Source organism: Sarcophilus harrisii, chromosome 2, assembly GCF_902635505.1.
Source record: "Sarcophilus harrisii chromosome 2, mSarHar1.11, whole genome shotgun sequence".
In the NCBI taxonomy this organism is placed as follows: Eukaryota; Metazoa; Chordata; class Mammalia; order Dasyuromorphia; family Dasyuridae; genus Sarcophilus; species Sarcophilus harrisii.
This window is the reverse complement of record NC_045427.1, coordinates 211,947,355-211,968,659: the sequence shown is the minus strand read 5'-3', so window position 1 is coordinate 211,968,659 and position 21,305 is coordinate 211,947,355. Positions and strand designations below refer to the sequence as shown.

General features: G+C 34.1%; 1 protein-coding gene and 4 non-coding genes across 5 annotated transcripts in view; all 5 read left to right on the top strand.

Annotated features, from left to right (window-relative positions):
- Positions 1 to 21,305, top strand: part of WDR43 (WD repeat domain 43) — a 39,281-nt gene that overhangs the window by 11,745 nt on the left and 6,231 nt on the right. Inside the window, exons 3-11 of the mRNA XM_003757807.3 lie at positions 833 to 954; positions 4,821 to 4,941; positions 6,176 to 6,315; positions 8,314 to 8,416; positions 10,712 to 10,776; positions 13,232 to 13,403; positions 14,041 to 14,124; positions 17,078 to 17,206; positions 19,045 to 19,182. Coding sequence (XP_003757855.1) covers positions 833 to 954; positions 4,821 to 4,941; positions 6,176 to 6,315; positions 8,314 to 8,416; positions 10,712 to 10,776; positions 13,232 to 13,403; positions 14,041 to 14,124; positions 17,078 to 17,206; positions 19,045 to 19,182 — 1,074 coding nt within the window. The remainder of the gene's footprint in view (positions 1 to 832; positions 955 to 4,820; positions 4,942 to 6,175; positions 6,316 to 8,313; positions 8,417 to 10,711; positions 10,777 to 13,231; positions 13,404 to 14,040; positions 14,125 to 17,077; positions 17,207 to 19,044; positions 19,183 to 21,305) is intronic.
- On the top strand, positions 5,670 to 5,752 carry LOC111718608. Its single transcript, XR_002769127.1, has one exon. It is a non-coding gene; the product is annotated as a small nucleolar RNA SNORD53/SNORD92 (small nucleolar RNA).
- On the top strand, positions 6,727 to 6,808 carry LOC111718609. The gene has a single exon (XR_002769128.1). It is a non-coding gene; the product is annotated as a small nucleolar RNA SNORD53/SNORD92 (small nucleolar RNA).
- Positions 16,521 to 16,598, top strand: LOC111718605. The gene has a single exon (XR_002769124.1). It is a non-coding gene; the product is annotated as a small nucleolar RNA SNORD53/SNORD92 (small nucleolar RNA).
- On the top strand, positions 17,694 to 17,768 carry LOC111718607. Its single transcript, XR_002769126.1, has one exon. It is a non-coding gene; the product is annotated as a small nucleolar RNA SNORD53/SNORD92 (small nucleolar RNA).

Below are 21,305 nucleotides of genomic sequence, written 5' to 3'. Positions count from 1 at the left end.
ACCCCAGTTCAAATGTGGCCTCAGACACATAAGACTTCCTGTTGTACCCTGGGCAAGTCACTTAACCCCAATTGCCTCAGCCAAGAAAAAGAAAGAAAGAAATATAATGAGGGTTTTTTGGGGTGGGGAGTCAACAGTTATATGCTTTTAAAAAAGCCTATAGAAAAATGCAACTTTTTAAGAGGAAGAAAAAAGAAGTTAAGAGTTTGGGAGAATGTTTTTAAATTCTACTTCTGAAAATTGTTTTTCTTTTGAAGTAACAGTCTTTTATTTAAAGTTTTTTGTTGTTGTTGGAAAATAGTGCTATTTTATTTCGTTAATTTCTGAACATAATTCATTCTTTCACCACCCCAACAATTAGTGCAACAATTTATTTTAAAGTTTATACAATAAAGTTTTGTGTTGTTTCTTTGTATCCCTCCATGTATATATGTGTCTGTGTATGTATGTGTGTATGTGTATACATCCAAATGTATGTGTGTATGTATGTTTACTATTTGTTAAAAAAATAAAGGATAATGTTGCTGTTGTTTACTTATCAGTATTTTCTTCTGTTTAGAACTTATAATAGGTTATCTGTTCTTTAAAAAACAATAGGCTATTTTGTTTTGATCTGGCATATTTAACTCTGAAGTTATTCCAGAAATTGGGATAGTGTAAATTGAATCTACAGCTTGGAGAGAAAATAATATTTTGTTTTGTAGGTAAGTTAGTTTTCAGGTGTCTTATGGATGTAAATTGACAATGACATTATGAATGTTGATTTCATTTAAGTAAATACTTTATTGTCATTTATATTTTGCTTCTGTTTAATATTTTTTTCTTTCTCCAGAGTGGTGGACATGACAATAAAGTAAATTGCATACAGTGGCATCAAGATAATGATTGTTTGTATAGCTGTTCAGATGATAAACATATTGTGGAATGGAATACACAGACTTGCAGAGTAAAGTGGTAAGTAAGATGGTTCTATTTCAAAAGAAAGATTCCAGAACTGCTAAGAATTAAGTTGGGAGTTTAACAGATCTCATTAAGTAATGCCATTATCGACTTCTTTGTTAGGTATTGTAGGGGTATACCAAAGTTTAAACTAATAGTACTTTCCCTCAAGGAACTTAATATCCAATTGGAAAGAGAAGCAAAAGTTTTTTAAAATTGCACTACAATACAGTGGAAGCAAATGATAGGTTAGAAAAAGCTTATCTTGAGGCCATGTATTATATATGTAATAAACACTGAATTCAGGAAAGAGAAAAAATGTTTTGGCATGGTCTGGAAGTGCTTCATTATAGGAAGAACATATCTAAGTAGATAATTAAGGTTTGAGTAATTGTATAAGAATGGAGTACCTCAGTGATATAGGATGATGGTGAGGGAGCAGTAAGTCTATTTTTTGAGTTTGGCAGCTTTGAAAGATAAGGTTCCATAAGTTGGTGGGAGTCAAATTGTAGAAGATCCTTTAAATTCAGATTGAAAGTATTTGCATTTTCCTATTGTAGTCATTGAGAAGCCACTGAAAAGTTTTGACTGTGATAGTGATATTAAAATAGTGTTTTAGTTTTAAAAAAAAAATTGGCAGGGCAGAAAAGCTAGAGACAGATTAATTTTAAATAGGCAGTAACTGAAATGCAAGTCTTTGAACAGATGGTCAAAGTGGGAATGGAAAGGGAAACATAAGAGGCATTTTGGAAGGAAGACTTAAGAGTGCTTGGTGACTGAAGGAGAGAGAGGTAGGGGTGAGAAAAATAGGATTATTAAGTTTCAAACCTGGGTGAGTAGGAGAGTGATAGTACTGCCGTGTATAAATAAATCAGGGAATGTCTGCTTGGGGAGCAATATGATGAATTTGGTTAATAATTGCCCACAATGATTTAGCCCTTCGATGTTTACCAAAAGCTTTCTAACCTTGTGACTGTATGAGGTAAACGCATTGTTTATCCCAATTTTATACATGTGGAAACAATCTTAGAGAAAGGGAATGAGTTTACTGTGTTGTATATCTAGGAAATGAGCCTAGGCCTCCTAGATCCAGATTAGAATTTTTTTCCTTTTTTGGTCCAAATCTGTGGGTTCATTGGCAAAAATGAGCTCTTGGGAGAAATTTCTTTTCTAAAGCAACTAATAGGTGATCCACAACTTATATTCAGAATTTGCTTGAAGATCACATATCCTATGTATGTTAAAAGTAGAGATTGATCTGCCTAACTTTGCAGGTCTTTCTTTGTCCATCCTATCAATATTGCTGCTGTTCTCTGGTGATTTTTCTACTGAACCATGTTGTCTCTTAATTTTAAATGGAGCATTTGACAGTGCAGGAATGGCGATATGGACTCAAGAACAAAATTGTAGTTGTGGAAATAAAAATTCCAGCCTGTGGAAGTAAGATACCTCAGAATAGAGGTGGTATAGAATACAAGGAATGGGAAAGAATTGAGTCTTTGGTAAAGGTGGAAGGAAAGAAAAGGATTCACCAAAAGGCAAGAGAGAGATACAAGTAGAACCAGTGTAATAACCTGTCATAGTTGTCAAGTAGGGGTGGAGACATAAATCAATAGTATCATCATAAGTGGGGGAAAGAAAGCCTGGAGGAGGGGAAATTTTTTATTTCTGATTTGGAAGGTTTTTGCTGCTGGAGCTCCTAGACTAAAATCAAGTTTTCAGTAGATGATTGATTAGAGAAGCCAAATTGCAACTGAGTTAGGAGACAGTCAATAATAAAGAAATTAGAGGCTGAAACATATAAAACTCTTTTAGAAGTTTGGCTATGAAAGGATCCGCTACTATGTACTCTGAATAAAAGAAATTTTTTTAAAAGATAATTTTAGTTACTGAATTAAAAACTTAAAGAGTGTAACAGTTTGAAGTAAAATTTTGTTCTAATCAAAGCTCCTAAATTTAAAAAAAAGTTTCTAGCTTTTATTTTTATATCTTGATTTCAAAAAATACCTTTTCCTTCTCCTCTCCCCAGAAGGTCATCCCTTTTAAAAGGATAAAAAAGAAGAAAAAAAAGCAGATCCACAAAGCTAGCTAACCTCTCAGCTAAGAAGGAGAGTAAATATAATATTCTGTATCCATAGTCCCTCACTTATGCAGTGTGTGTGTGTGGGGGGGTGTCTATTTTCTCCAAACTTGGGAATTTTTATCATACATCATTCTGTTTCATTGAAAGATAATTTCAAAATGATTTTTAAAGACTACCAAAGTCTTTGTAAAGTTACTAAAATTATACTCCATGTGGGAAAGTGTTCTTACAATCTGCTTAGTTTATTCATGGTTCTTGTGGCAGATAAGTGGCACTGGCTGCTTCTAGATGTAGAGATTATATGACTTGATTCAGTCATTGTTGTTCCCACAACCGTCTTTCTGCACATCATTTCAGTGAATTGTAATTTTCAGAGCTTCTACCTCTGAGTATTCTGTGTAATGGTAAGGGTTTTTGGATAACAGATTTTTGAGGTATTTAAACATATCTTTATGAACAACTAAGAGTTTGGAAGACTATTCTTGAAATAAAAGTTTTATTTATTTTCCCTACAGGTATTGGTAGCTTCTTTAATTCCCCTCCTCCACCCCCCCACCCCCCTTTGGCCAGTTAAAATTTTAAAAATTCTCAATCTTGTCAATTCTCAATTTTTCTTTCTCAGATTCTAAGTAGTCCAGGTAATATTTTGCCATTTGGTTTGTTTCTCTTGGTAGTTACTAAATTTGTAATTTTCTAAGAAGAAAGAAAACCTGATTATTAACATGTTATCTAGTCATTCTTTGAGAAATTCAAAGAGAAGTTATGCATAATTGTTGGAAATATATAAATAATTACATAAGGTTTCTTCATCTTAGTGCATTTCACAGTGAGAGGATTAAGTGATTTTAGGGTCATAAACATTGAAAGATAGCGAGTGAAATTTGGTTGGTACTCTGAAGAGTGAAATACAGAAAACAAGATTTTCTTATAATGAATAGACGCAGCCTTTTTTGAGATGCCCTTTGAGGGGTTTGATGACACTAGACAGTATATAAAATAAAATTGTTCTAGGGTCCTTTGGATGGTTAGTTGAGCATCAATAACTTCTGTACTATAGTACCAAATCTGGAAATACTTTCTGTAGAACAGAGGAGTCTACAACAAGGTCAGAGTGCTCTGAAATCTGGAGAGAAAACAGAAATGTAGAAATGCATTCTACATCAACCCCATTATTCAACAGATGAGGAAACTGAAGTCTAGAAAGATTTGAGCACTTGCTCAAGGTTACAGAGCTGGGATGAGGCCCTAGTCTCTTGACTCCTACTCCCATGTTCTTGAACTACCCCCTGATGCTTTCCTCCAGCAGGGGCCTACACCTGGAAATAAGATTAGGAAACATGTTTTCTAAGGAGATGAGAATGCTAGCAGCCACACCAACATGAATCTACCTTGGGCTGAAAGACTGAAAGCTCAGGTTAGTGTGTGACCCAGATATGATTGGGGTGGGGCTGATGCCAGGGACAAGAAAGAGAAGTGTATTGTAGACTGCTGGGAAACAAGGATTGTAACTGAATTATCTGCCTGCCCTTCTTAAACCCTTATCTTGCTGAAAGGAGATACTTCTAGGATGATTTGAACAGGAGCCAGTCAAGTTTTCTCAGGGCTGGGCCTCTGGGCTATGTTAGAACATGATGACAATGTGCTGGATCAGTTTTGCTTGTGCACAGCTGAACACAAGGTTTGGTTTTCAAGGAACACACCTGGCATGAAGCTCTTGGTGGTAACATTTGTTACTGCTTGCTGCTGGAAAGGGATGAAAATATTAACTTTATGCAATATCTTTCTTTCTGTAATACAGCAAATGGAAAGGTGACATCAGCAGTGTCAGTGCTTTGTGCATCAGCCCTGATGGGAAAATGTTGCTTTCGGCTGGTCGAACTATCAAACTATGGGATTTGGAGACTAAAGAAGTCTATAGAGTGAGTGAGTCAAAATAGGTGCAGGTATAGTAAAAGCACAATAATTCAGACTAATTTGGGAGGAACACCATTTTGAATTAGGGAAAGTATGAATTATTTTTATTATCAACAAAATACTCTTTTTTATGTTCAAGTATATTGAGTTACTGGAATCAACCACCAAGGAAATGTTTCCAAATAAGTTTGATAGCAGTAGAGTCAATTAGAATTAGCAGTGTTGCTTACACACTGGATTTGGAGTCAGAACCCGAGTCTGATCATAACCCTACTGCTACTTACTCTCTTTGTGATCTTGGTCAAGTCATAGTCTTTCTGGCCCTAAGTTTCCTCACCTGTAAAATGAGGGGGTTGGATAAGATGATTTCCTTGAGTTCCCTTCTAGTGCTGAATCAGCCTCTGGATCATTTTACTATGACTTTGCTCAAGTCCATTAGATGCAGTTTGTTAAAAAGAACAAATATGTACCCAGAAATCTTGTTTTTATTTTAATTTGTTTAGTATTGAATTTGTTTTTCTCTTTTTTAAAAAAAAAAAATAGAGAGCTAAGTATAGAACAAGTTAAATTACTATAGATTTTGATTTGGATTAGTTTGAATTAATGAGCTTTTACTGTACTGCTAACCAAAGATTTTTGTTTTTCAGACTGAAAACTGTACTGTTTAAAATCAAATATACATTTTATACTTTATTGGTTAAAGAAAAAAGTTCTCTGGGGTTACTGAGATGTGGTGCTGTGATGATACTAAATTGTGGTTTCGACTTAACTGAATGTTGAATGAGGACATCTAATTCCTTGGCTGTGTCTGAGCATATCCAGTACCCCTTTTGATTTTGTATTAGAATTAAGAACTTGACTTTCTGCTATGAAATGTAAAGAAACTTGGGTTATGGGGAGGGCATGTGGGTTATTAAGAAGGAATACTTTGTAGTTTTTTATAATTTAGGCAGATGCCCTATTTCCTAAGAATTCTAAAGAGTGCAGCATAAATACCTTCAGTTGCTTGAGCTATCAAACTGTGGGACTTGGAGAACAAAGAAGTCTATAGAGTGAGTAAATCAAACTAGTTCCAAGTATAGTAATAATTCAGTAATTCAGAATAATTTATTGTCTTCATTTAGTTGTAATCATCTGTCCCCATTGTTTATTACAATTTGTAGCTGAAAGAAATATCCAGATTCTTTGGTATTATTGCTTTAGAACAGTCTTTTACTAATGAAATTTACTCTTTTCTAGCATTTCACAGGTCACGCGACAGCTGTTTCATCACTTATGTTCACAACTCTTAGACCTCCTAAAGAAAGTCAGCCCTTTGATGGAATTACTGGCCTTTATTTTTTATCTGGAGCAGTACATGACCGATTACTTAATGTATGGTATGTATTTTTATTTAGAAGAAATTGTGCCTTGTTTAAAAACAAAAATTAAAAAAACTTGCCATTTGTGGATCCAAAAATATGGCTGACTTTTGTTATGGTGATTTTCTTGTGTCTTTGACTTCTATAGGACATTCCAAGTTATGGATAGAGGTGGTAGAAGAATAAAAGACTTGGCTAGTTTTTTTACTTGTCTTTGAAGATAATAAACTTGTTTCTCTCATCTTCAGTCTATTTTTGCAAGAAACTGATCAATAATAAAATTTCTCTATTAAAAAGATATTTATAATTTGTGAAAACACAGCTACATCTCCCCTTCCCCTCTTCCCCCAATTAATGCAAGTAATGAATCATGGGATGGAGTTGCATGTATTCAAATTTGCATTATTTCAAATTGGGTAATTTGGATTGGTGCTATGATGACACTCAACTGTGGTTTCCTCAAACCGATTATTGAATGAGGACATCTAATTCCTTGGCTGTGTCTGAGCGTATTTATCAATCTGCATTTACAGTATTATTGTGAATAATTTTACTTTCGAACCAGCTTTTTTAAAACCAAAATTCCTCTGGAGTAAGTGGTTATTAAAGTTTTGTGACTCCTTACTTCATGGGATGCTCACGATAGATTTTTGGAAATAAGTAGCATATGTTATCTCCATTTTTTGGTATGTAGTTTAAATCTTATCATGCCTATTTGACATATTGGGTAAGCTGTGGCAGTCCTTACAGTTAGATTTTTTTTTTTTTTAACTGGGTTATAAACTTTGGATTGAGGTATACAGGGACATTGTTCTTGTAGTTGCCAAATTGGGTTGAGCATTTGGTAGTTTACTTTTGAGCTTGCTTGGAGAGGGGGATGTTGGTGTGGATTGAGTCTATAGTTTTTGTCCTTATGACAAGTCCCTCAGTCTGGGGACAAATGAGTAATAAAGATGTCAGCTTTGAAAAATTATATGAAGACTTAAAAATATGCCCCTATTTTAAATGCTTGTGTAGTTTCTTTTTAGATAAGAGAGGTTGTAACTGTTTAGTATGATTTCCATTCATGTTTTGTCAAAAATATATATATGTATTTCCCAAATCTCACAAAGTTTCTTTATACCAGAGTTGAGTTTCTCTCCCATTTAATGAAAAGAATTGACATCTGTAATATAGACATAAAATGATATATATTTTAAAATTTCATAATTAAAATGTCACTATTTGTTTACAAGAGAACTATAATTTCTCACATATAGTCTTGAGAAGATTTGGAGCAAGTGAACTTGGGACAAATGCTAGTTGTTTTGCTACCCATTACCGTGCAGCTTTTGGGAAATTAATTAATTGACTCTCTAGGTTTCACTTTTTCATTTATTGGTTATTTTTTTTTTTTTTTCCCTCTCATTTTTTAAAGGAAGAGGGTAGGCTCAGATGACCTCTAAGGTCTTTATATCCAGGCAAGCTTAACTCAAACCAGTGCTGTGATTCTGGTGCAAATTTAGAACAGACATTTGTGGTTCAGAAAAATCTATTTAAACTACTATAGTATAGTATAGTATAGTATATATTAAAAAGTATACTGACTCACAGTTACTAGTGCTGAGTTAGGTGACTAGCCCCACCTGGCAATGAGAAATCTGCTAAATCTCCATTATCACCTTACCAAAGACCAAGTCTTTAATGTCCCTCAATTGGTTGGCTTCAGCCTCTGGGTGGACCACCTTATCCTGTATGTAACAGGTGCTGCTTCTACCATAGTCTTCTGCCCTAAATTTGTTTTTTGCTAGATGACTTGTTTATGGTATAACTATGCTATTGCTTACTTGTTATGTATGCCAGATAAAGTATTGATAGATGCTTTCAATTTTCCAAGGAAGCAGTGTGAAAGAATAGTTTCATTTTAATTTTTATTTCATTTAACTTTGGACTAATTCTGTGAGGAGTTTAGTACCTTCGTTAGATGTTTCCAACTTTTATGTATCCCTTGGATAAATGCTGCTTTATGTATCCTAGGCAAGTTCGGTCAGAAAATAAAGAGAAGAATGCAGTGATGTCTTTTACAGTTACTGATGAACCGGTCTACATTGACCTGACTCTGTCAGAAAACAAAGAGGAGGTAAAATTATTAGATAATTTGGTCTTGACTCAGAAATACCATTTGCTTTTTATCCCATTTTGTAAGATAACAGCGTGTTGATTAGTTTGTGACTCATGTACAAACCAAGATGGTAGGATGGATATAGTTTTGGTAATGACCAAAAAGAGTGAAGTGTATGAATGTCTTGAGATTTTTTTTTAAAAAGTAATGAAAAGATTAATGAAATTTTTGAGTAAAGAAAGGGGAGAAAAATAGACATTTATTAATTACCTAAAATATGCCAAAAACAGTACTAAGCACTTTACAAACATTATCTCATTTGGTGCTCATAACAACCCTGGCAGGCAAATGCTAATACTTATTACCCCTATTTAAAGTTGAAGAAACTAATGCAGATTGAAGTTAAATGACTAGGATCACTTGAGTAAAGAATATCTAAAGCTAAGCTGGATTTGAAGCAGGTCTGCCTGACTCTGGGCTTACTGCTCTGTGCACTGAAAATCTCATTTGAACATTTTGGATATAAGGGGGGCTCGACTCAGAATGGATAGTTATTTGAAAAAAATTTATTAGCAGGATAAATCAGTCTTTTGCTATTTGCCAACACAAGATTCTAGAATATTGAATTTTACTTTGGATGTTCTCAGCTTCAAAGATAAGCTATTTCCCCTCCAAAAAAACTGCAAGTGCAGTTTTTTCCAATATGATCATACTTCATATTACAACTAGTTTAAATGTCTTTAAGCCATCTTAGACTGTAGTAATTGAATTTCAGCTTTAAGGATGTAGCCAATGACAATTTAATGATATATCTCTTTTAACAGTTTTGTTTGAAAAGCAGAGATACATTAACGATCAGAATCAAGAAATTTAATTTTCTATGGGTAACCCCCTAGAATTCTACCTGTTGAAGAATAAAATTTTGCCATGTAAAAATTCAGATTTTTCTTCAAAGGGTTAGCAACATTTCAATAAACACAAAATATGTATTTTTGAATGAGCATAAAATTGATCAAGAGGCATGAAATTTATGTAGAATAATTTTAATCATATAGATCATTTAATTCAGGCTCCTTTTTACAGTTGAGTAAACAGAAACCAGGACCCTTGTCCAGGGTCACACAAGTAGTAACTTTCAGAGGCAGGGTTGGAACTTGTGTTCTTGACTGCAAATGCATTGAACTTTCTTGTGGTTAATCCTAAGTCCTTTTAATAAATAAATTTCTTATTTGTTGATGTTCATTTGCTACTGTTACAAAAGCAGGATAACGTGAAATGTTACAAATAGTAGAATCTTGATGTTTGTATAATAATAACCTTATGTCACAGTTTTTCAGAGTCTTCCCTTTCTATTTCATAAAAATATTTTATTATGAACTGAATCAGTTTACTTTGCCTCTAACATCAGATAGTAAGTTGGAGCAATTGAGCTAGTATCGTTCAACAGAAAGGATCAACCTTTAGGGAAGGGAAATTTTTTTATTTTCTTTACCTCTATTCCTTCCCATTTTACTTTTCATTTTCCTGGTTCCATACTGAATATAGTGTTCCTGTGAATATTATAAACAGACTAACATCTTTTTACATTTTGAACTTAAGTTAACACTATTCAGTTTCTTGAACTCAGCCCTCTAAAGTGTTGCCTATTTCATTTTGTTCCCCAGGTTTTTGCTTAATTGTCTAAAATTCCAAGTATGTGCTGATAGGTATTACTAAAGGCAGTCTGCAACTTTTTAGCAGTGATATGCCAAAGCTTCATTTCTCTTTACTTCTTCCCTTGGCTGTACATGGTATTATCTCCCCACCTGTTTGCTTTTCCCAAGAAACCCTGCAATTAAAGCAAGACATATAACCTGGAGTTCCTCTATAGGGAAAATCTGCTTAGCCAAGCTCCCTATGCAGAATTGTGACTTTAGTTGTTTAGCAGCTTAGAGACCCTAAAAGAGCAATAAATAAGAGGAGTCCCAAATTCTTGGACATACCTTTGCCCTTCACCTCATTTGTGTACTTTTCTCTACTATTCTAATAATACTGTTAAATTTTGGTGCATGTGCAGAAATTAATGAGTCCTAGGTCACAAATTTTAACCAGTTATTACAATAACTAAACTAGTCATATAATGCTATATTGAAGATCTATCCTAAATGTTTTCCCTTCTTGATATGGAGAAGACTTGGCAAATTTATAATTTAAAAAGGGTAGAGATGTTTGGGAATAGTTGTTTTCTGGTGGAAAGTTAGTATATTGACAGTGGAAATTGTTGAATATTAATTTCAATGAGAATAATTAATGCTTTTTGACTTACTCTTTTAGCCTGTAAAGTTAGCTGTTGTTTGCAGAGATGGACAAGTCCATTTATTTGAACACATATTAAATGGGTAAGTTAGAATTTTTCAAATGAGAATTTCTTTTTATTCACCTGACTCTTTGCTATTATATCTCCTAATTACAGTCTATTACATTGTATTATTCTGGTTTTGTGTTTTCCTTTGTTAATTTTTATTATAATAATAACAAATTATAACATTTGTTAATTTTTATAGTTAAAATAAATAGTAATTTATTATAACATTTATATAGAATCAGAATTTATTTAGAATTATATATAATAATACACATATTATGTGTATGTCCTGTGTCCCTCAAAAAGGTAAATCTTCCTGATACTATGCCTGATGTTCTATTCACTATCAAGCTGCCCCTTATTTCTCTAAATGTATGTGTCTTAATCAGTCTTTTTCTAGTTGTAGACAAAAGGCCTTCCTTTTCAAGATTAATTGCTTTTTCTATGCTCTTGTTCCTATTTATTCCATCTCTTGGAACTGTTCTCAACCTTAGTCTTCTTGGCTTTTAATTTTCATTTAGAATTCTTCTGTTCTCTCTTGTGTGAATTCTTTTTCAACCTTCCATTCCTCCCACCTCCCCATTTCTACTCCTCTTTTTTCCCCACCAAAAAAAAAAAAAAGAAAGAAAAGAAAAAGAAACTGCAGGCCAACTTCCTTTTACTTTAAAAAAAAAAGTTCTTAAAAGTTTTTGTTTACTGATTTTTTTCACTATAATCATTCTTTTTTTCCCCTTTAAAAAAATTTATTTTCCTCCCATTACTCCTTCCCATCATGGTTTCCCTTTGTTCCTCATTGAGTAAACACAGAAAACAGTCGAGTGCATAACTGCATGATTCAACAAAACTCACTCCCACATTAACTTTGTGTCTTGGCATTTTAAGTTTGTCACCTCTTTGTTAACAGTTAAAGTTGTGTTTCATCTTCATTCTTTTGGAATCGTGATTTTTCATTGTGTTGATCATAGTTCCAAAGTCTTTTCACAATTGTTTTTCTCTAAAATTGTATTGTACAAATTGTTCCAACTATTTACTTTGCATTTATTCTCAGTTGTTTCTGAAATTGTCACATTTTATCATTATAGCACAATGATACTCCATTACATTTATATGCCACAAATTATTTTTAGCCTTTCCCTAGTAACTTCCTTATTTCCAATTTGTGACTACCACGAAAAGAGTTGTTAAAAATATTTGTTGTACATATAGATCCTTTTCCTCTTTATTTCTTTGAGCTGTAAGTGTCATAGTTGTATGACTGAAACAACTAGATAATGCAGTGCATAGAGCAACTGGACTCAAATTTGATTCTGGATACTTAGTAGCTGTGTGAGCCTGGGCAAGTTACTTAACTCTGCCTCAGTTTCCTCATCTCTAAAATAAGGTGAAGGAAATGGCAAGTCACTTCAGTATCTTTGAGACCCCATCTGGGGTATTCGTGGGAAAGAAGAAGATATGATTGATATAAATGAATAACTCACATTTCAATAATTTGATGCACATGGTTCCAAATTGGTTTCCAGAATGGCTAGACAATTCATAGATCAAATCCTTCATGTGTCATTTTCTTTTATTTTCTTTCATCTCTCTCTGTTGGTAGCCCTCGATTCTGTCACTGAATCAGTTTTTTCTCTCCCCTTGTCCTTCTCCCATCCAATTAATTTTCAAGTCTATGGTTTCTGATTCTGTAGTGTTTCCTATATCTGTGTCTTTGCATTCCCACTGTAATTGTAGTCATCTCCATATGAAAAGATTATTTATGAAGCTTTCCTGATCCCCTACTAAACTTCCCCTTTTTTTTTCCTCTTGCAAGCAAAAATCATCTCCCTAAATTTTTTCAGGGCACCCTGTATATACCTCATTTTGACACTTTCCCTATTTTGTCTTGTATCATATTTAGTTTTCTACATGATTCAGCCTACCCTCTATTAGATTATTTCTTGAAGGTAGTGCGCTTACTACCTTTTTTTTTTTTTTTTTTTTTTTTTTTAATTTTATTGGCATTTCTTGGATTATACAGTGTCTTGCACATGGTAGATAGAATTTTTATGAGTTGAATTATAAACCAAAATGAAAACCTTTAAAGGGAACACAGAATTGTGTCAGCACATTTTTGGATTTCTGAGATCTTCCCACAGGGGGTACCATTAATTAAATTTTCATTAGATTTCAATTAGATGTTTTCATGATGTTTTTTGGTATTAAGTTTTCAAAGTACATTCTTTATATTCTCTTTTGATATATTATTCATGGAGTAACCTGCAGTGTATCTATATGGATCTCTGGACCTTGTAAACAGCATGATTCTGTTCCTTTGTTTTATAGACGGTGGTACAGAAAGTTGGTGTAGTTGTGATGATCACAGATTATGTAGATATTCATTGTTCCCTCTCCCTCTGGTTTTTACTTTATTAGGGTATTTTAATATTAAGTTTGAATCGACTATTTAAATCTCAAGTGATTTGGTCACATCTGAGTTTTTTCATTTCTAGATACTGCAAAAAGCCTTTGACTTCGAATTGCACTATTCAGATTGCAACATCTGGGAAAGATAAAGAATCAACACCTAGTCCTATCCCAATTCTAGCAGCAGCTTTTTGTTCAGATAAGCAGTCTTTGCTACTTGTATATGGCAGTCTTTTGCAGCCAGCTATTGAAAGAGTGGTAGGTAGATCTATAATTAATAGAAAATTATGTTTTTAAGGGTGAAAAAGATTTTAATGTGGCATTTTAGTCTGCTTGGTTTTTTAAAAGATTAATTTCTAGTAGGTAGCTCTTTTGAAGTGGGGAAGTAAATCTTAAAGAATTTGAATTGGTGGAGAGTTTTATTTTGGAATTTTATCACTATGTATACTACTAGCAAACATTGAATTTCTGTGGATGGCTATGTAATGGATAATGTAATGATTTAATTTTTTTAACTTAATTTTCTTTGAAGACTTCTGATGAGCTGTTATGAGCATGCTATTATTGCAAGAGTACTTTTTAAAAATCAGTGGCTGGTAATTGTAGCTATAGTAAAGGCCCACTAATTAATGTTATTGTGTATAAAAAAAGAGGAGTATGTAGTATGATATATGGGATTTTGAGAGACAAATAAGATTTTTTTCTAAATTGAGCTCTTTAGCATTAAAGGGTTCTTTGTCCATAATTTTTTATGACCAGAAATATTGATTTTTTTACAAGACATGTCTGATCTTTTAATATATATACTTATTGATGTGTATACATTGGTATATATACTTAATTTTTGTAATTGATTATGTCTGAAATTAATTTTTTACTCTTTTTCCTGTTCCAGTCTTTGCATTCCAAAGAACCTCATATGTGTCTGATAAGAGATATTAATTGTTGGACTCCAAAAATAGGAGTAGCTGTAACAAAGGTGAGTGAATATAGTATCATTTTTGGGAATGGCTTCAAGTAAACGATTTAATGAATCAGTATATCATAATCATTGGTTAAGCTGTTTATTATATGTTGGGTATTCCATTAGTTGCTGGGAGCACAAATAATAGTAATGAAACAATTCCAATTTCCATTTGTTTTACACCACTCCTGAATCACAGGAAAAAGTGGGCTCTATGTCCCTAACCTTTCCCAGCAACAATACCGTATAGAGACTGAATAATTTCCCAGCTCCCATTTGTCTCAACTCCCATATTAATTGTCCCTTCCCACATGGGAGCAAAAGGTCCCAATCCCCCTGCTGTTCTCTTTGTTTTACCCACATTCCTGACCAGCCCTACCTCCCACTGAGTGAGAGTAGGCTTTCCTTCTTCCCTTTCATTCATTCCATCCACTAGCCTCATTGAGACCTAGCTTTACCACTGCATCACCTCTTCATTGATCATCTTCTGTAGCATTGCCCTGCAATTTCTCTTAACACTCATGCCATGGAGATGGGGAGGCGAAGGGCAGGTAGAATGGGGTGTCCTTGCTCTCTATGCTATGTCTGGATTCTTTTTACTATCCTCATGCAGCTTCCCTGCAGATCCCATTACCCTTCCCTTCCTCACTCTTTCTTTCAAAGATACTTTCTGGACTCCTGGATAAGTAACTTAATTAATATCTTGGACTTCAGCTCTTTTAACCCCCTCCCATATCCAGTCACTTGCCACATTTTGCCATTTCTACCTTCTCAGCCTTTCTGAAACCTGATCTCTTCTCTCCAGTTACAACTGCCATTTTAATTCAGGTCTTCATCGTCTTTCACTTTATAATTTCAGTGACTGTTTAATTGGTCTCCACTTTTTCTTCCATACTGCTTCTGTGTTTAAGTGCAGATCTGTCTATGTGAATCCCCTCCTTAATCAACTCCAGGAATTCCATGTTCTAAGATAAATGTTAAGCCCTTTCATTTAGCTTTTAAACTCCTTTAGACTCTGACTCCATCTTGTCTTTATGAGCCTCACTGACATAGCATGTATCTTTCCCTCTATCTTTACTCAATGCTCTTCATCCCTTTTTGGCCTCTTTAAGCACTCACTCTCCCTCATAGCTTAGCTTAAGCACTTGTACTACATACAGCTTTTCTTGATATAACTAAGGCATTTCCACTCTTTTACTTTTTTATATTCATTGGTATTTGTTAATACAGTTTTTGTCTTTCCTGTTAAGATTGTAAATTCCTTCCCATCAGGGAGTTTTTTCATTTGAAATGTGTCCCTCATGGCCTCCCACAGTACAGTGCACAGAATATGCTGCTACTTGTTAGGTAACTGATCCGATTGCTTCTCCTTTATAATATATAATTTGTTTTTTGCTTTAATACTATTCAGTTCAGCATCTCAGTTAATGTTCCAGTGGTCAGTTGTCTTAAGCAATTATTGTTACAGCAAACAAGGAAACCCAGTTGAACCATAGAGCTGTATTCATACTATCTATTTTTATTCTACGGGGTAATGATCAAAAGGCAACTTGAAATTTACATTTTTTACACTACTAATTACTTCAGCATATGCCATATACTTTGAAATCCCTTTCTGAGTTTTATGACTGATTGAAGGGTTTCCTATTTATATTTTTCTAGCATTATTTGAAATAACCTCAATATTTTAATTTTGTAAGACATCTTTTTGACTCACCTTAACGTTTTTCTATGGCTTTTCTGATTCCTCTTTCAAAGATTTTTGAGTTGCTATATTCCTAAAAATGATTGAAGAACCTTTCCATTCTATACAGGTGCGTCTTTGCCTTGGAGTAATTTTGCTTTAGGCAAATATTAATAGTTCACTTACTTTGGGGAAGGGGGGAGTGCCCAAACTGTTGACTAAATGGAAGCTATCTATGAAATGTTAACTCATTTGAATAATGTAAAGGTAAGGGATATAGTGAATAGAGTAAAGTCAGTGAATATAGTAACAAGAGGACATGAGTTCAAATCTGGATCAAGCACTTAATTGTGACCTGGGGCAAGTCACAACTCCAGTTGTGTCCCATGCTTGTAAAGACGTTAGGGGTTATTGAATTGGGGTTAAAGATAATTTTGTGATTTCTTTCTGTAAGATGAGTATAAATATGAATAAGGAGATACATCTGAAAATACTTGAATCTTTGAAAAAATGATGATTATTAAAGATATTATCTAATGAATTAATGGCATATGGGATTTAAAGTCATGTAGATTTTAATGTGCTGTTAATCTCACTGGAATTGGAGAGGGGAAAAAAGGTTGAGAGAACATGACATTTTTTGTTTTGGATTAAAAACTTGAGGCAACTATAGTCATACCAGAACCAGTTTGGTACACTTCAGAAAACAAAACATAAAAGCTGGGAATTGCTGTGATGACTTCCATTTGGTTTCGCTTGTGACTGAATTTCAGAGGTGATGCTTTTCTCTTGGCTGTCTGAGCAATCCTAGCATATCATTTAGGTAGATTTGGTGAGGTAATCGGCTATGTCTTCAAATGGTAAGTTTTATAAAGGAAGATTCCTCTTAATGTAATGAAGCTACTTGAAACTTCTTTATAAACTAAATCAGTAATAGAATTAAAAATTAAGCTCAATAAATATGTCATTTTTAATAGTCAATAAACTTGTTTTTAGGTGATTTAATTAACATCTGCATATTTCTCTAGGAAAATTAATTTATCACCTAATTTGAGTCTTTAATCAGGATTAGAATTTGTTAGATTAGGAAGAAACTGCCATATTAATTTAAAAAAGTTTTTAGAGAGAAACTAATCATAATGAACTTAATTCAAATATCAGATATTTGTAGTGTACTTCATCCTTTTGTAATCATATCTTTTGCTGATTTAAACTGTCTGGGGAAAGTAATTGAGTCATGGGTTTTTCCCCCTGCTTCTCTTAACACTGTTTCCAATTCTATAGGTAAAAACACCAGTGATGAATTCAGAAGCCAAAGTTTTAGGCCCTGGAATTCCTGGACATCATGCAGCCATGAAAGCTACATTGGAGACAGAAAAAACAGAAAGCAAAAAGAGATTAAAGGAGAATGAGGTAATTGAAGATCAGGATATCAAATGGGGTGGTTCGCTCAAATGATTCTTCATTTTATTTAAAATGATAAGATTTTGCAGAGAGAATGGAGTGTCTAGTAGTCATTATTTATGTCACCTTTGAAACCTATAAAGGGGCTAAAAACCCCTTTGGTACCACATACTAGGTCTAATTTGTTTTAGATTTTTTTGTTGTTGTTCTGTTTTTCTATAAAGACAGATAATGGGAGGTATCATCATACTTAAATAGCATCTAAGTCTTAAATCCTTTAGAAATTTGTCAGGCTATTGCTGCTGTCAGTTTTATTTTCCTGTATTATATTTTGAAATGTAATTCCAAAAAAGATAGAAAATGACCTTTGCTTTGGACCAGTTTGGGGTTAGAAATATGACTTTAGTTTTTTCTTGACACAGCAGCTGGAATGGGAATGTGTATGTGTAATCATCAGGATGTTTTCTACGTTACAGAGTTAAATAAAAGCCAATACTTGCTGTGATGATTTCAATCTGGTTTCGCTTTTTGCTGAGATCCAATGATGCCTTTCTCTTGGCTGTCTGAGCATGTCTGGCTTTTATAGTCCCAGGATCATAGATTGAGAGGCTAAAGGAGCATTTAGTCCAGCCTTTTGATGTTGCAGTGTATGAATACACAGTCATAGAGAAGTTAAAGGATTTGCCCACTATCACAGAGCTAATGGCTAATTAGAATTTGAACTTAGGCCTTTCTGACACCCATTTTAAGGCTCTCTCAACTATTTCATTATGTAACATTAAGTTCATCTTGTAGGCAGTTTTCTAGCTAGAGCCAAGGAAGAGGATGATGAATACATGGGCTCAGCCCTCAGGTATAACATGCAAAGTACTATATACAAGATAGATCTCAAGTGAGTGGTACTAAATACTTTTTGTGATGTCTAAGAAAGAAGGAATGAGTTCTTAACTGAGTAATCAAGGAAAGATTTTATAGAGGAAATAGAAACATATAAGGTATATCGTAAAAAATATGTAGCTTTTCCAAACACATAGATTCAAATAGAGATACATGTATACAAATGTGTATGCATGCATGTTATGTAACAGTCAGTTCAGTTGAATATCTGCTCAGTTCAAGAGCCTTTGGTTCATATGTGGAATATATGGAGAGGAGAATATTGATAGAAACTTTGTTCTTATTGTGGTCTCAAATTGTGGAGTGCCTTGTGTATAGTTTTTATTTGTAGATAGTTTCATTTGCCTAGATTTTAAAAGTATTGAATGTATTAATGGCTGACCTAATCAGATTTGCTTGTAAGGGAAAAGAATTTGTGAATATGAATTAGAGAGAACTGAGGTTGGAATCAAGTTTTTGTTGGAAGCTAATGTCATATATCAGTCAGGCAAGTTGTAATGGAGGGAGAACAGAACAGAAAATGAATGAGTTATTTTAGAGTTGTTAGCATCATCACATCTGGGAAATTGATTGATTGGATGAAGGGCATATCACAGACATACTTTTTTCTGTTAATAAATATTGATGTTTTGAGAATAACTAATAGTGTTTTATCTGAAAAGCACATTTGGTCATCCCTCCTTGTACACAATGATCATAGCTCTTTAACCAAAAGAAAAAAAAATGTATATTATGGATATTTTTGTTGCATACATTAGTCACTATAATGAATTTTGAGTATAATAGGAAAGAGTTTTTCTTTTGGGGAAGGGTGTGTGACAGTTGTTCCTTGTTAACTCTTACATCTGAGCACATGGACAAAGGAAAAATGACAACACTTTATTTTAGTGGCTCTGTGTGCATGAATAGTGGAGTAGAACATGCTTTAACCTCTGTTTTTATTCATTCAGCAAATCAGCATTGAAGAGCGATTGGGAGCAATGGACATAGACACCATGAAAGAAAAAAGAAAAGGGGACCTGAAGGCGGACAGCTATCCTGTTCTTCTAGTGCAAGGCCTAGAAAGTAATGACTGCTATATGTTAAATGTAAGTGTTACTTGTTGGTTTTGAACAGATTTAAAATAGGTAACACAGTTGCCAGTGATTCATGAACTTTCTTTTGAGATCATATCCTCTAGCTCTAAAAAGTGTTTTGGCTGGTATAATGTGGCACATGTACATGTGTGTCTGCGTATATGCACATGTGTTTTAATGGATTAAATTGTGTAATTCTTTCATTGATTCAGTTTTGTTGATCTTTTCACCCATGTCTTCCATAGAGGAGCTACTATCCAATGTTGTAGAAAATTTTTTCCCATTGCTTTTTTAATGTCTCAAGATTCTGGTGGGAGTGAGAGGTGGCGCTATCATGTCTTGATGTCCATTAGCTAGCCTGGGATATCCTTGTCTGAAGTACATGATCAGGTTAGGATTAGGGTTCAGGAGACCTTAAATAAATAAATAAATGTGTGTGTGTGTGTGTGTTGGTGTATGATTTAAGCATGATATATTCTGTGCTTGTAACATTGTATAAGCCTTATTTTGTATCAAGTAGCATTTGGGGTGATGGAAAGTGCCATGAAATTACCCACATAATTGTCTCGCAGTTTATATTTTTTACCAAGTTTCTTGGCCCTGCCTTGCTTCCTCTCTAACAAAGGTTGTGCTCTGAATAGATTTACTGAATGTAATCCATGCAGTGAGTTTATTCTTGCTTTTTTTCCCCTACATGGATTGTTCAACTAACCATTTAAAAAGCAATCTCATTGAGGAGATTTTATAGATCTTGGTGTTTGGTGCAACCTGCAAAAATGTCAGTTATAAACAAAATCATCAGGTGTACCTCATAAGCTTTAAGGGAAGTTTTTTCTAGTAGCATGTTCTATTAAAGTGGAGAATAGCTTTGGGAATGATACATCTGTTCTTGTTCAGTTGGACAAAGTTTTTGCTGTGGATCTATCTTATTTTTAGGTTTTATTGATGTTTTGTATCACAGTTGTTTCCATATATAGCCATCTCCCCTTTAATTCTTTCCTTGTAACTAGGGAAAAGCTGAGGAACTAAGCAAAATTAACCAGTATCAGCAACTGACTATGTCAATACCAGAATATGCACATAAATTTTCTGTTGTTGCATATCTTGCATAATCTTGAGCACACAAGAAACATCTTGGTCCAGGTTCCTCCCACATCTTGTGGTAGAACTTTTTGTAGCTTAAGGGTCAACTGTGTTTTATGATCAAACAATTAGCTCTTGTTTAGTGTACACTTTTCAATCACTTATGTGACTAAATGTTGTTTACTGTCAAATAGTGAATGCTTGACTCTATCCATCTTATGTTGTCATCAGAAATATAATATATACATGTAGGCTTGACTTCAGGTCTAATGCGCTTTACTTCACGTGATCAGTGCCTTCATCTTGTAGAGGAATATATTAGGGTCCAGAACAGTATAAGTTCCTGATTATCAGTCTTTTCACTCTGTCACTTTGGGATAAAAAGTATATCATGGAGACAACTAGATGGTGCAGTGGATAGAGCATTAGCCCTGAAATCAGGAGACCCTGAGTTCAAATCTGGCCTCAGACACTTAACACTTCATAGTGATTCTGGGCAAGTCGCTTAACCCCATTTGCCTCAGGGGGAAAAAAGAAGTATATCATGATCTGGGCACGATGGAATTCTTATTTAGATGGAGTTCTCATAGAAGGCAGGAGGAAGAGCACTGGTCTAGTCAGTAGATCTAGATTCTCAAATCTCATTTTTACTTTAACCTCTCTGGACTTTAGTATTTTCATCTGTAAACTGAAAGGACTATAGAGGATAAACTAGATACTCTCTGAGAAGTAGTTCAACTATATGGATCAGTCAGTACACATTTATTAAGTGCCTACTAGTGCTAGGCACCATGCTAAAGCACTAGGGATACTAAGAGGCAAGACAGTTCCTGTCCTCAGTGAGTCTACAATCTAGTGGGAGAGACTACTTGTAAATAGCTATGTACAAAATGAGTGGAATAAACAGGAAATTTCCAAGCCAAAAGACACTGGAATTAAGAGTATTAAACCACCTATAAAAGGTGTTTAGTTTAGTTGGGACTTAAAGCAAGCTAGGGAGGTCTATAGGCAGAGTTGAGGAGGGAGGCAGTACCTAGAGGTTCATGAAACAG